Source organism: Typopeltis vanoorti, chromosome 8 (genome assembly GCF_054136105.1).
Source record: "Typopeltis vanoorti isolate ZY-2024b chromosome 8, IOZ_Tvanoo_1.0, whole genome shotgun sequence".
Lineage (NCBI taxonomy): Eukaryota > Metazoa > Arthropoda > Arachnida > Uropygi > Thelyphonidae > Typopeltis > Typopeltis vanoorti.
The window spans coordinates 99,997,501-100,014,246 of record NC_143556.1 but is presented as its reverse complement, the minus strand read 5'-3'; the positions used below and the strand labels follow the sequence as shown (position 1 = coordinate 100,014,246).

General features: G+C 37.6%; 1 protein-coding gene across 4 annotated transcripts in view; it reads right to left on the bottom strand.

The window, feature by feature from the left end:
• LOC150104225 (uncharacterized) overlaps window positions 1-16,746 on the bottom strand; it is a 116,393-nt gene that overhangs the window by 81,880 nt on the left and 17,767 nt on the right. For all 4 annotated transcript variants that reach the window (XM_090396847.1, XM_090396846.1, XM_090396848.1 and 1 more), the window contains exon 2: window positions 8,504-9,974. In XM_090396847.1, the coding sequence (XP_090252973.1) occupies window positions 8,504-9,923 (1,420 nt within the window). In that variant the 5' untranslated portion in view covers window positions 9,924-9,974. The remainder of the gene's footprint in view (window positions 1-8,503; window positions 9,975-16,746) is intronic.

Sequence of the window (16,746 nt, the reverse complement as noted above, 5' to 3'; positions counted from 1 at the left end):
TCAAGCCATGGCAATGCTCCAAGATGACATTTAGGAGTGGTAACAACAGTTCACAAATTGACTACATTTTGACTAGAAGAAAACATCTTAAGGTTGTAACAAATTGTAAAGTAATTCCAACAGAACAAGTGGCACAGCAACATCGACTGCTGTGCGCAGACTTTAAAATAAGATCGAAGATAAGAACCTCTGGAAGTCATGGGATGAAGACAAGTAAGTGGTTTCGCTTAAAAGAAGAGAGTGTGAGGAATCGTTTTAGGGAGAGGGTGTTAGAGAAGATATTCGGATGGACTGGAAAGTGTACAAGATTGGTGGAAACATAGTTCAAAAGTAATTCTGAGCTGTGCAATCAAGGTGCTCGGTGAGACATCTGGAAAGATTAGAGAGCAGAAGGAGGGTTGGTGGTGGAATAATAATGTACAAGTGGCAGTGACAGCTAAGAGGAAGGCAAAGCAGAAGTGGGATGAGTCAAGAAAGCAAGAAGCCAAGAGAGTTGTGGCACAGGCAAAGGCCATGGCATATCAAGATCTGTATGATCAATTAGAAACAAAGGAAGGACAGAGAAAAATTTACCAACTAGCGAAATGTAGAAATAAAGCAGCAAAGGACATCTTACATGTAAGGTAGATCAAAGATGCTGAAGGAAGAGTATTATGAAGAGATGTGGACATAAGAAACAGATCGAGAATATACTTTGAGGGACTTTTGAATGAGGAAAATGCAAGGACTCACAGAGAAGATGGGCAGCCTTCTGAGGGGATGGTGCAAAACATCAGTATAGTGGAAGTGATGGAGGCCATGAAGAGGATGAGGAATGGAAAATCAGTGGGCCCTGACAGGATTCCAGTGGAGACATGGAAGGCACTGGGGGAAGAGGGAATTGACCTGCTGTGGGACCTGTTCATGAAAGTTTGCCAACAGGAAAATATACCTGAGGAATGGAGGGAGAGTACTCTTGTCCCCATCTACAAGGGTAAAGGGGATGCGCAAGACTGTAAAAATTACAGAGAAATAAAGTTGATGTCCCACACAATGAAAATCCTAGAAAGGGTTCTTGATGGAAAATTGAGGAAGGAGGTGGAGATTGCAAAGGAACAATTTGGCTTCATGCCTGGTAGATCAACAACAGATGCTATCTTTGGGTTACGGCAAATGATGGAAAAGTTTTGAGAGAAACAACGGGAGCTATATTTGGCATTTATTAATCTGGAGAAAGCATACGATAGAGTGCCAAGGCAAGAAGTCTGGAAGTGTCTAAGGGAGAAGACGGTTCTGGAGAAATATGTCAGGTTGGTGCAGGAGATGTACAGAAATGTGAAGACAAGTGTTCGGACCTGTCTGGGACAGACAAAGTTTTCAAGTAACAGTTGAATCAAGGGTCAGCATTAAGTCCATTTCTGTTTAACATTGTGATGGAGGTGGTGAGAGAAGATGTGTCTTGGACAATGTTGTATGCAGATGGCATCTTGTCGTGTGCAGATTCAAGAGAAGAAGCAGGAACTAAACTGGAAAGATGGAGAAAAGTACTGGAAGAGAGAGAGGTATGAGACTGAGCAGAAGTAAGACAGAGTATATGTGCTGCGCAGTGGGCGGCAGCAGCCAGGAGACAGATCTGGAGCTGGAAGGAAATGTCATCGGGAAGGTGAGGGACTTTAGATACTTAGGTTCAACAGTGGAAGAAGGAGGGGCTGAGAAGGAAGTGGGATGCAGGATACAAGTGGGTTGGAAGAACTGGAGGGAGATGGCTGGAGTGTTATGCGATAAGAGGGTGCTGATCAATCTGAAAGGCAAAATCTATAAGACAGTAGTGAGGCCAGCTATGACGTATACTATGCAAACTAAAGCCACGAGGAAAAATAACATCAGCAGGATGGAAGTAGCAGAGATGAGAATGCTTGGGTGGATGTGCAGTGTGACCAGAAAGGATCGTCTGAGAAATGACTATGAGAGGGAAACAGTGAAAGTTACAAACTTAGGAGCGAAGATACAGGAGGCAAGGTTGAGATGGTTTGGTCATGTGATGAGGAGGGAGGACGAATATGTGGGAAGAAGGGTCATGCAGATGGATGTGCAAGGAAGGAGGAAGCATGGGCGGCCAATGAAGAGATGGAGGGAGCTGGTAGAAGAGGACTTGAGGATGAAGAACTTGGATGTGGTGACAGCCCAACACAGGAGGATGTGGAGGAGACTCATCATCAACAGTGACCCCACTTAAGTGGGAGAAGCTGCAGAAGAAAAAGAAGATTATTATTATTTATGGCATCTCTATGGAGTCAGGAGACTCACTGCGGGAGAATCCAAATGAACAATCATACACACAAATCACATCATACCTCTCCTTGAATCCCTTCACTGTCAGAGAACTCACAACCAATTCTGGCAATCCATTTCACTAACCACTCTACACACAAAAAAATCTGGTTCGCACACACCCCCCACCCTACTAACCACACTCTTACACACAGATGCCCCCCCCCCTAATTCTCTGACTATTTGTCATATATTGAAAACTTTTGTGTGCATAAATTTTATAAAACTCCTTTTTTAATATCTTAAAAGTTTCTATCAAATCTTCCCTCCCTCCCCCTTTTCCACTTATCAACTAAACTTTGTAACCCACAAGCCCTCAAACTATCCTCGTAGGGAGTATTCCACAGACCAGTCTCCATCTTGGTCACTCATCTTCTGAATCTTTTCAACCACTTCCTTATCTTTACTTGTTAGTGTGTATTTCAACATCCAAGTAATTCGTTGAGCTATTTTACCAACTTTTGCAATATGTCCTCTGAACTTTAACTCTTTGTCCACCATTATCTCAAAGTTCCTAGCCTTATCAATTTCCTGCAAATCAGTACCATCAATATGATACACCATGTGCAACCTTTTCAACCCGAAGTGCATAACCTTACACTTTGCAACATTAAATTGACAATCATTATCCTTTGCCCACAATGTCAATTTATTTAAATCAGTCTACATCACCTTTATCAACTATTGCTCTCATGAGATAGATTTCCGGCATTGAGACCACATGTTTATTAAATACGAACAGGATATGTGAAAACCCGACAAGTTTCATAAGTCATATGACTTACATCATTGGGGGCAACAGGTGTATAAAAAAGGTTAAACGCAACTAACAAAGATTAAATTCATAGTCCATTAGATGTTTCTAACTGTAACACTGAAAAAAATTGAAACATTCGTTACTGAATGTTTGTTGGAACATTGTTATTTTTTGACACATTCTGTGCTTCACGTGTGTTATGTCCAAGATCTGAGGAAGTTAGATTTTTTTATGAATGAAAACAATTAATTCATCTGTCAAAAGGAAGGACTAGCAATGGGCTCCCCCCACTCCCCAGCTTTAGCCACCCTCTTCATGGAAAACTTTAAAACTAACGCTCTAAAAAAAATATCAAAAGAAACCTAAGAGATGGCTACGGTATGTGGATGACATTTTTGTCATTTGGCCAGGAACACAAGATGAATTAATTGTTTTTAAAAAATATTTTAATAGAATATACCCAAATATAAAATTCACTTTGGAAATAGAAGAACATAAAAAATTACCTTTCCTGGATATCCTCGTAGAAAAAAATGAAGAGTAAAAAAAGTTTAACCTTTTCCGTTTACAGAAAATCGACAACTACAGGAAGATTTCTTAATGCCGCCTCACACCTCCACCCCTCACAAAAAATAGGTATAATAAAAACCTTGACAGACAGAGCATATAAAATATCCAGCACAGAAAAAAAGCAAAATGAAGAATTACACTACTTAACACACAACCTCACACTTAATGGATTTGAGCCAAAAACAATCAAGAAAATACTGAACACAGCTCCCACAACCAATGTAGAAAAACAACATTTCAAGAATGCAATCTCACTACCATATATCAAAAATTTCACAGACAGATTAGCGACATTGCTCTGCAAGTACAACTTAAAAGTAGCTTTTCTCCCTTTAGAAAAAATATTAAGATTCCTACATCCACCGAAATCTTCAGTACCATCCCATAAAAAAACCAGGGGTCTATCAAATCTATTGTTCTTGTGGCATTTGTTATGTAGGCCAGACAGGAAGGTCAGGAGAAATCCGTATGGCTGAACATATTATTATTACTACGGGCGACTTCAAGGAGTCCTTAGACTCATCGAGGGAGGCCCTAAACATCATGTCCACACAACTATTCGACATTCTCACAGTATCTATCATACCTTGCCTTGAACTCATTCACCGTCATAGCACCCACAACACTCTGGCAGCTTATTCCACTCATTTACCACTCTAAAAGTAAAGAACCCAGCTGTAACACCCTTATTAACCACACTCTTGCCCAGCTTCCATAGATGTCCCCTAGTTCTCCCACCACCAGTCCTGATCTCAAAAATATCCTCTGAATTAATCCTATAGAAACCCCTTCAGCAATTTGAATGTCTCAGTCATATCTCCTCTTTTCCGCCTATCAACCAATTTCTGCAACCCACAAATCTTCCTTCAACCTGTTCTCATAAGGTTCATTCCATATACCTGCTATCATCTAGAATCACTTGCCTCCAGATCCTCTCAACCTCCTCCCAAGAAGAAACCTAGGTGACCAAATCTGGGCATTGGCCAGCCTGGCTGGCCCAGTGGTTAGCGTATCCGCTCTCCAGCCAAAAGGCTGCGGGTTCGAATCCCTCCATGGGCATGGATGTTTGTGATTGGTGGTGGTCGGCAGTAGATGGTGTTGGTGTATTGTGGAAGAGTGGTGGAGACAGAGCTGTAGAGCAGGTGCCCTCCCTCGATGAGTTGTTGGACTCCCTGGAGGCGTCGTGTAATAATAATATAAAAAAGACGTAGAAAAAAGAAGAGAACACAAATCAGGCCTAGCTTTCCACACAACTTCCACTGGCCATAAAGTACTTTGGGGAAAAAATGATCATGTCATATACTGATAAAAACTGTTTCACAAGGAAATTCAAGGAAGTGGCAAAAATGCTTAGAATTCCTACACAGTGCAACAAAAACAAAGGTTTGATATTACACCAAGTGTGATCAGCATTCATAAAAAAATCTAACTTCCTCAGATCTCGGATGTAACACATATGAAGCACAGAACGTGACAACAAATAACAATGTTCCAACAAACATTCACTAATGAATTTTTCAATTTTTTCAATGTTACAGTTAGAAATATCTAATGGACTATGAATTTAATCTTTGTTAGTTGTGTTTAACCTTTTTTTTATACACCAATGCCCCTGATGATGATGTAAGTCATATGACTTACGAAACTTGTCGGTTTTTCAAGTATCCTATTCTTATTTAATAAACATGCGGTCTCAATACTGGAATCTCTTTCTCGAACTACTGAACCACAGAAATCTTTGCACACAAACTATTGCTCTCCTCAGCTTTGCATCATCAGCAAAAAACTGAATGTCCCCTCTTAAATCTTTCCCTATGTCACTGATATACAAATTAAAGAGTAGTGGCCCTAGTACCAAATCCTGAGTTAATCCACTAGTCACCATCATTCTCCTAGATTCCACTGCACCATACACTACTCTCTGGTGTCTGTCCATCCCCCATCCATGCTACTAGCTTCATATTCATTCCCATCCTCTCCAGTTTTTGTAATAGTTTTCCATGTGGTATTCTGTCAAATGCCTTGGCAAAGTTGAGCAGTATCGTGGTGTAGCCATTACCTTTATCCAATTCTGCTGTCACTTATCATAAAATGTGAATAAGTTACTAATACAGGACCTACCCTTTATAAAGCTGTGCTGCCCACTATAGAGTATTGCATCCCTATCCACCCACCGTTGTATTTTACCTTTCACCAAATTCTCCAATACTTCAACAACTACTTCCAATATATTAATTGATCAGTAGTTTGCTACCTCTGTCTTTATGCAATGGTACTATCTTACCCTCTTTCCACTCCCTTAGAACCCCGCCAGAGCTGAGACTTAGATTGTATTTTTAATATGCTGAACATCTCCTGTTCATCTACATCAATTTTGATATGTGTCCCTGTAACATCAGCAACTGTAAAATCTCCACCTGGATGAGACAAAACGATCATTCAGCAACTCAACTATTTCTTTTGGCTCAAGTCACCTTCCAACCTGTAACATCAGCAACTGTAAAATCTCCACCTGGATGAGACAAAATGATCATTCAGCAACTCAACTATTTCTTTTGGCTCAGTCACCTTCCAACCTTGAGCATTGTTTAAAGTCATTCTACCATAGTCATTTTTCCTCTTGTTACATAACAAAAAATAAACTCCTTTAGGTTTACTTTGGCCTGTTTGGCTATCCTCTCTCATAGTCTGATTTGGTCTTCCTTACCATACTAGTCACTATTCATGCTTACACTTTGTACTGCTCATGAGTATGCTGATCACTATTTTCTTCATATTTCTTCCACAATTTTTCTTTTTATTTTGCAGCTCTTGCTTTATATCCCTACTCATCCACTTAATTTCAGCGTGGTTTATCCTCCTGACCTTTGGTATGCAGTGTGATACTGCTATTATTATTATCCAGGCCTCCATGGAGTCAAAAGACTCATCGTGGGAGGTCGTTTTTAGGAAATACAAAGTTTATCATACCACTCCTTGAACCCATTGACCATTCCCACTCCAACCACTCTCTCTGGCAATGCATTCCAAAGTTCAACCACCCTCCATGCAAAGAAACCACTCCTCACCCTTTTGCGCACAGCCTCCTTTCATAACTTCCAGGGATGGCCCCTTGTCATAGCTCCTTCCCGCCATGATACTGCTATCCTCAAGCAATCTCTGACCACTTGCCATACACTACATTTCAATATAAATCCTATCTTGACTGAGAATTCCACATGCTTAGCAATCTTTAAAGGTACTTGTGGCATGACTATAAACAACAAATTACACAATAACCACAGTAATTAACTTTAATGAAATGAAAGTACAGATATTTCATACTGAAAATAACAGTACAGCATTAGTGCATAAAAACAAGCAAATCAAAGAAACAGGAATACAAGGTACATACAACAATTGGTAGTTTACGAATTAAAAAAACTGTTGCTGCATGCTAGAAATTTTTGCACTTCCAAACTCTCACTAAACAATACTTTCTCCGAATATCTAACTCCAAAACTATTTAAATGTAGTCTGTCAGGCATATGTAAGTCCTTTCATTCATCAAATTCACTCCAAACTTTTCCCATTCACTTTTTTTTTTATTCAATTCTCCTTCCTGCAATACCAAATGACAACTGTTTCTCCAGTCATTCTAGCCCCCGTTTTGTCCTAAGCCACATAAAAGAACTATTTCACTCCTTATTGCAATAAATGCTGTTTGCATCTTTCTAATATCTCTAATTTCCCTAATTGGCACTTCTAAACTCTTATTGAACAACACTTATATGTTTACTGCTGGTTGATTAAATCACACAATGTTCGATTTTGCAGTAAACCACACCACAATTTGGAAAATACTGGAGACCATAGTTCTGAGAGTTCTGAAAAAAACTGGAAGTGAATAGATAGCATGAGTGGCAGAATCATATTAAAAACAAGAATATTAGGAAGGAGCATGATATTCTTGGCATTGGAATACATAAGCAGAGCTAATCTCAGATGCAAGGACAGAAACAGATTGAAAGAGGAAAGGTTAGCAAAACAAGTGCCTGGTGCCAAGATAGTAGGGAAAATACTCAAAGACCAAGTTCTATGTGAAAAGCATCCTAGATGACAAAATATAAGATCTAATAATACTGGTGTGTTGACAAATGTTAGACTAATCTGGAAGAAAATTGTTAACAAGATTAGTAGTAATGTAAAATTAATTGTGTAGTATTGTCATAGTATACTGTATTCCCTTACTTTAGAGTACATATCAGAAAAACTGATGATGATCATATAATGAATGCTTATTTTTGCAACTGTTATTCTATTATCTTTAACTACTTTTGCAAAAATTGGTTAAGAAAGTTCATTCACTAAAAATTCTGTTGACAAGATTAGTAGTAATGCAAATTAATTGTGTAGTATTGTCATAGTATACTGTATCTCCTTACCTTAGAGTACATATCAGAAAAAACTGATGATGATCATATAATGAATGCTTATTTTTGCAACTGTTATTCTATTATCTTTAACTACTCTTGCAAAAATTGGTTAAGAAAGTTCATTCACTAAAAATTCTGCAATTAATCATTAAAGGGTATTTTTAGTAGATTCTGCTTCTATTATTAGTATATTTGCTACTCACATGTTCATCTTTCATATTTTATTATTATTATTATTAAAAAAAGTATGCATGTTAAAAATATTGCCTATCCTGACCCTCTTTTTTACTCTAGGAAGTAAAGTCTGAATTCAGAGCATAGATATGTTACTAGAAACATTCTATTAGCAACATACTGAACTTGATAAAATTTCTGTGTAAAGATCATACTTGACCATAATACTGGACATATTGCAAAAATCAGAAATTTCTTAATTTATATGTTAACTTACCATTACCCTTTCCATGACTGACAGCCAGGTGTGCCCTTAGACTTTGTCCCCATTTATATTCTTTTCCACACTCATTACAGTTATGAACAACTGGTGGACCTATGGGATGCTTTTGTCGAAAATGAAGTCTTAAGTAATCATTAGAATGGCAGTCTTTTTGGCATAGCGTGCAAGTATATTTAACATCAGAAGAATTATGCTGTGTCATGTGAGATGCAAGTCCAGCATGACTACGATATCTCTTTCCACATACATCACAAATAAACCAACTATTCTGGTGTGTTTTTAGATGTTTTTTTAAAGTAGCATTATGTGTACATAATTTGTTACATACTAGACATATTTTTTTCTCACAGTGACTAGTTTGATAGTGTTCTGCAAAATTACTGTTACCAGGAACAATACAAACATTTCTGCATGTGTGATTATTTGATTTATAAGACTTAAAGTAGCACTGCAATTTGACAACATGATTAAAGATCACACTACACTTGTTACAGGAAAACTTATCAACAAGTTGATCTGTAGAAAATTTTTTATGTATTTCATTATGTGCTTCTTTTATATGTTTAATAAATTCCAATTCATCTGCACAACTGTTTTCAATGGGTAAATTTTTGTGTCCTCTCTCATGACAGGCAGTTACAAACTGTTCTAAAGGACTATTTTCTAAAAGTAAATAACAGAATAGAGATTTCACAAGGCTGGATTTTAACTTGTTTCCTTTCTTGGCTTTCAAGAATGATTTACATTTTAAACATACTAACAAATTTAGAGCTTTCTGCAGCTTTTTATGCGGAGAATTACTTTGTGTTTTAACCTTTACTTTTGACTGACATTTCTTAATTTTATCTTTACCATTCTTATGCTTTGTCACATGCTGCATTCCAATTTCAGATCCTTGCTTTTTCTCAGGAACTGATTCCAAGTTTTGCTTGTTGTTTTTAAACAAATGTGATCCACTTTTTAAAACTACTAAGGAATACTGATTTGAATTCAACTCTTTTAGCATATTTTCTACTCCCACCTCAACACTCAATTCATTTATACCTTCTTGTTCTAGGCTGTCACTTTGTATATTATTCTGGCTATTTAAAGGAAATGTAATTTTGTAGTGTGGCAAGCTATCACAGTCCTCATTATGAGAAGAACAATTAAGTACTTTAATTAAATCAAGTCCTGTCTCGGTTACTCCAGAAAGTGGAACAGTATCACTTATAGAACTTCCTTCAGCTAATATCACAAAAGGTAAGGAATTGTTTGGTATACTAGAAATATCTGGTGACAGAACAACTTCTGATGTTTTACTAATTGAAAATTCTGCAACTGAAGATAAAATATTTACATTTTGTGTTTCACATTCTGAATGTATTCTATCCTTCTCAGAACACTCCGATGCTTGATCATCTTCCATTGGCATATAACACAGTAATTAACTGACGTCATACAAACATCACAGTAGATAAGATACCTAAAATATTAAAAAAAAAATATATATATATATATATTATTCATATAACAATATAGTTCTATAGGATATAAATATTACAAAACTTAAAGACATAAAACTTCTAACATCAATATCATCTGAAATGAATGATGCTATTTTATTTGTTTTAATAATGAAATACCATGAGTTGGCATATTGAAAAGAATTATAAAAACAGAGGAAAACTCACATCTTCTTCTTCTTCTTCTTTCACTCTGCCTTATCCCATGTTAAACGGGGTCGGCGCACCAATCTTTAACCTTCCTCTTCCAAGTTCTCTGGTCCAGAGCATCCTTCGGACTCCATCCTTTCTCCCTAAGATCCTCTGTCATCTTATCCCTCCACCTGAGCATGGGCCTGCCTCTGTTCCTCCTTCCCTCCAACTCCATATACTCCACTCGTTTACCAACATACTCCTCACCCTTCCTCTCAACATGTCCAAACCACCTCAGCCTACTTTCTTGTATCTTCTTGCCAATTGGTCCCACCTTAACCATCCCTCTGATGTAGTCAATCCTTATCCTGTCCTTCTTTGTCACACCACTCATCCATCTCAACATCCGCATCTCCGCTACCTCCATCTTCCTCTCCTGTGCCTTGGTTATAGGCCACGTTTCCGCACCATGGAGCATCGCCGGCCTCACCATCATCTTATAGAGCTTTCCTTTCCTCTTACAACTCACTCTCTTGTCGCACAGGACCCCGCTCATCTTCCTCCAATTCATCCAACCACATGTTATTCGGTGCTGTATTTCCTCATCCAGGTCACCATTCCTCTCGACAACCGACCCAAGGTACTAGAATTTCTTCCCTGAAATTAGCATTTCACCCTGGAGTCGTATGATGGTATCCTCGTCACTCCCCGTTGACATATATTCAGTCTTCACCCAGTTAATTCTCATGCCACTCTCCTCCAATGCCTTTGTCCACTCTTCCAGGGTATTTTCAAGCTTCTCTCGGGATGATTCACATAGAACAATGTCATCGGCAAACAGCATGCTCCATGGTGCCTCCTTCTAGGCATACGACAGAGTGGCCAGGAAGGAGGTATGGAGGTGTATGAGGAAGAAGGGGGTGTCGGAGAAGTACGTGAGGTTGGTGAAGGAGTTGTATGAGGGAACAGAAACTCAGGTCAGGTCTAGTGTCGGCATGACAGAAGGGTTCCCTATTGTCGTAGGGCTACACCAAGGGTCAGCTCTGAGCCCCTACCTCTTTGACCTGGTCATGGATGTACTAGTGGAGGATGTCAAGAAGGAGGCACCATGGAGCATGCTGTTTGCCGATGACATTGTTCTATTTCCGTAACCTTGCTTCAATTACTCTTTCCCATATTTTTAATGTGTGTGACATCAGCTTGATTCCCCTATAGTTGCCACAGTCTTGAACATCTCCTCTTCCTTTGTAGACTGGACGAGAATACTTTTCCTCCATTCCTCTGGTATCTTTTCCTGTTGGGCTATTTTACACATCAGATCTCATAACATATCCACGCCCTCACTGCCCAAACTTTTCCACACTTCCCCAGGTATCTGGTCTGCTCCCACAGCCTTTCCATTCTTCATTTTTCTGAGTACCCAAACCACTTCCTCTCTACTTATGTCTTGCACGAGTCTCTCATTTACCTCTCCATCCTCGCGCCTCTCTCTTGGATTCTCCTCATTTAGTAGTTTTTGGAAATATTCTTTCCATTTTCCTCTGATTTTGTCCTCGTCTTGTAATACTACTCCTGAGGCATCCTTTATCTGCTTGACTAATGTTATGTCTTTCGAGGCCTTATCTCTGGCTTTCGCTATTCTCAACCACTGAGCTTCGCCACCGTTTCTCTCCAGTTCTTCATAAACCTCATCAACTGCCCTCGCTTTCTTTGCTGCCGAAAAGACAAATGGTTTATCTCGAAAAGGCGCATAAATTTGTATATTTTTCTTCCACCAAATAAAATTTTAAAAATCTGTCAAAAAGAAAGCGAGGAAAAAAAGAGGAAAACTCACATAAATAACTTTATTAGTGCAGAATTTTTATCTAAGTATCATAGGCATCGTCAGTACAAGATCAGAGAATAACAATTAAACATTTAACAGACAATTCTAAAAAAGCACCACTTAAAGTTAGCTTATATTCAGACAAAAATAAAGTTAAGAAAAATTAGCTGATTTAACTATCTATACTATCTATCACAAAGGGGATAGATTGAAGATGTAGACCAGGCATGGGCAACCTTTCCTAGTTCGGGGGCCAAATTATCATTCTGTCTCAAGGGCCGGACCAAATTATTAAATAAAATAAAATAATATTAAATGAATTAAAACAAGTTGCTACTTCATATTTCATTTATTTATAATATAATGAAGACATAACAATTTAATGTGAAGATTGGCCTTGCACTTCAACTATGAGACTATCAATATTGACGTTAATGTTACTTAAGGATAATAGCATAGAATTTTCAAGTTTTCGTCCATTATTCTTGTCCGAATTTTTTATTTATTGTATTTCATCCTAGGAAAAAACTGTTCACACATATATGTGCTGCCGAAAAGACAAATGGTTTATCTCAAAAAGGCACATAAATTTGTATATTTTTCTTCCACCAAATAAAATTTTAAAAATCCGTCAAAGCAATGTTGTTAAATTGTGATTTTAGCACTAAATCTGCCTGAAGCTCAATTAGTTCCATCTGTAAGTTTTCTGGCACATTATTTACATCAGCATCCATCAGAGGATCAAATATAGCGAATGTGGAGTCTTTGTTTTTGAAGTCGGCAAACCTTGTATCAAATTGCTCTATTAGTGCCTTCAGTTCATCTCCATAACAATTATAAGGGATATTTTTATGAGTTGCTAGAGTAGGAAAATTATAACAATTTTTAGCTCTTATCTGACTTTACAACAATCTTAGTTTATTACAAAAAGCTTTGACATGTCCATGCAGTGCATGAACCAATTGTCCTTGTTTTTGCAATTTAAGATTCAGTTCGTTTAGGTATCCGATGACATCTACAAGGAATGCTAAATCACACACCCACTCATCATCTTTTACTTGGTTAATTGTGTTTCCTTTTATGTCCATAAAATCTGCAATGTCTTGTCTCAGATCATAAAATCGTTTTAATATTTTATCTTTACTCAACCACCTCACTTCACAATAATAAGACACATCTTCATAATCCAAAAATAGGTCTTCCAAATACTCCTTAAATTGGCAGTGATTAAGTGCACATGACTTAATAAAGTTAATACTGACTACTACAACTTCCATAACATTTGTGAATTTAATATCTTGGGTTTTTCATCCCACATACACACAAATCAGCCCTTCAGAACACATGCAATTTACAGACAAAAAATACTAGTTGTGGTGGTGGTAGTGGGCAGTAGATGGTGTTGGTGGAGATGATTCATAGTAGAGGTTCGGTGTAGTAGTTGAGATAGTTGTAGGTGTCCTCCCACGATGAGTCTTCGGAGCTCCTTGGAGGTATCAGGAATAATAATAATAATCAGTTTTGCACCCAGACTTTGTTGGTGGATAATGCAGTGAAAATTTGTTAAATTTTCTGGATGGATCTGTAGTTCTATTGCTCTTTCATGAACTATTCCAATAAATCCCTTCTGTGCACCAACCATTGCAAGGGCTCCATCAGTACATATGCCAGATAGTGAACTCCATTTAAGCCCAAATCTCTCGAAGACTGTGTTGACTGTTTCAAATATATCTTCACCGGTAGTTGTTCCTTTTAATGGCCGAAGCGCCAATAATTCTTCTGTGATGTTGAAATCCGCATCAACTCTTCGAATAAATATTGTTAGTTGTGCTGTATCGGAGGCATCAGTGCTGTCATCCAAAGCAATTGAAAATGCCTCCAATCTAGCAATCTTCTCTTTTAAACTTTTTGGATATCATCAGCCATAATTTCTATCTGTCGGACAACAGTACGTCTCGACAAACGAACTCAAAGTCTTTTTTTTCTTTTCAGGACATATTATACTTGCAACATCCAGCAGACATTCTTTGATAAATTCTCCTTCACCAAATGACTTAGAATACTTAGCGATTTTTTCGCTTACCACACAGCTGGCTTTGACAATGCTGTGGTGCTGCGTTCTTTGCTTGTTGAACATTTGCTGCTGGGTATCCAAGTTATTCTTCAACTTCTGTATTTCATCTTTTCGTAGTTGTCCATCAATTTTTGGGTGATCCGCATGTCTCGAAGTAAAGTGTCTCTTCAAGTTGTATTCTTTGTTGATGGATACGGATTCGTTGCACAGCAAACATAAAGGCAAACCTTTATTCAGAATAAAATAATAATCCTCTGTCCAGTTGTCTTGAAATTGACGATTCTCTGCATCTACTTTTCTTTTTTTTGCAATAACCCCTGACACTGTCCCAAATTTATAAGGGATATTCAGAACTGTCAAACAAAACTGTTTTCTACACTGCAGGCACTGAACAGAACACAATATCAACGCAGGCACCGAACAGAACATAACATCAATGCAGGCACTGAACAAAGCACAACACCAATGCAAGTACTGAACTGACACGTTGTGACATGTTCACACAAGCCATCAAAGTGAGAAAGAGACCTTGGTTGGAAAAAACAGTGTATTTTGTGCAAGTCATATGATGTCAGCTTAATGTGAGTTATTAGAACACACCATGTTTTCTCCCACCATGAATCAGACAAACTTCGCTGAAATAGATTAAGGCTGGATCAAAAGAAGTAGAGGGCCAGATCCGGCTCATAGGTTGCCCATATGTGATGTAGACCATTGCATCTGTTTAAGTTAAGATAGTAAAGTAAAATTTCATGTTTCTTTATAAAGCCATTCTATGAGGAAACGGCTTTTATGAAGAACTCGTCTTGTTCCAATGAACTCCATGCTTAGTGTTAATAGCATGCAACACAATTCCAGACTGCTCAGGCTCATGGTATATAATTTAAGACTTGTGTTCTTTTAGCTGAATACAGTAGATCTTCCTGTTTTCTGAAATAAGATGACAATGAAATTTTATTTTCTAATTTTGAAAAACCATTAGAATCTACCATTTCTTCTGTATTTACAATGGATGTCAGTCTTAATTTAACATTGTCATCATCCTGTGCATCTATGATATTACCTCTTGTACCTGATGCCAAGGTGCCTGTACCTTGTACAGCAAAGTATTCATGAGATATATGATGATACATCTGGTTTGTCTACTGTTTCAAGTTTAAGTGAACATCAAGACTTCACACATTTAAGTGCGATCAGCCTCATAGGAAGCATGCCTTCTTTATACATCCATACCTCAATATAAGTGATAGAGGCATGTGCTATACAGGGGTTCTCCTGGGACAAAGGCACTAACATTTTTAAATGACTGGAATATATTTTATAATTTTGAACTGACCAATTTGTATAGCTTATCTTGAATTCCAATATGTTCTGATTTTTTTTTTTATGGAATAGAAAGTATAGGGGGATTGAGAATGATAACAAATGAGAATGACAGATTATTTAGTAATGGATTAAGTGAATGTGTGTGTGTGCATAAAAGGAAAAGTGAAAAAAAAAAAAAACATATACAGAGATCACTGAATGATGTACAAAATAATGCAAGCAAAGAACAGAAACAAAAACAAGCAGCAGTGCAGTGAGTGGGAAGATTAAAGGCACATGAAGATTAAAAGGGGGAAAAAAGATAGTCTGTTGTATGGGAATCCCATAATTAAGGGTGTGAAAGATGGTTGGCTCATTAAAGCATGTTATCCAGGGTTAAAGGTTAGGGATATAACTGAGACTGTGAGGTTGCAAAAGGATAGAGTGAGTGAGATTAATGTAGTTGTGGGAACAAATGATCTAGGTAGTGAAAAATTTTCTGTGAGACAGGATTTGAAAGACTTGATGACAGCAATGAATGCAAAGAGTGAGAATGGAGAGATCATGAGTGAAAGATCATGATGAATTAAACAGAAGTGATTATAGAAAATGGCATGATGTCAAGATTGTGTAAAAACTTTTGTAAAGAAATGAAACTGAATATTCATTTTATAAATGTCTGGGTTGAGTTTGATAAAAGGAAGGAATGTTTTAAGAGTGATGGTTTGCACTTAAACAGACTGTGCACATGGCATTTCAAACATTTACAGAAAAAGGATAGAGTAAATGGTCAAAAACAGAGAAATTGGATTTGCTAGGGAGGCAGGTGATCGAGTCAGCTGTTAATAGTACTACGGTCAATAATCACTGTGAATGTAGGATTAAACGTCAGAAAATAAACCGTATACAGAGTCGACTAATTCACTGCCATACCCTCCTTGTGATTAGCAACAGGTTAATAACAGGGAGGTTATGGGAGGAAGGGAGTATTGCAGTTTATGTATACTAATGGCAGACGTATTCAGAATAAGTGTAAGGAATTTTTGGCATTAGTTAGTACAAATTGGTCAAAAATGATAGGAATTAGTGAGACTTGGTTGAATAAGAATGATATAGTTATAGGGATAAAATGTAAGGAATGCAGTATTTTCCTGGAGGACAGAGGGGGACAGAATGGGGGGGAGAGGTTTTGCTAATGATAGAAAAAAGTTGAAGCCAAAAAAAAAAAAAGGTAAAAATCCTTCAAGATGACAGATATGCAAAGGACAGTTCATTTGGGCCTATTGAATGTTAGATAGAGATCAACAGGATGAAATATGTAATTGGTTGCTGCTATAATCCAGTATAAAAAGATTCAGACTCTGTAACCATTTAATGAATAAGAACTTGGAATATT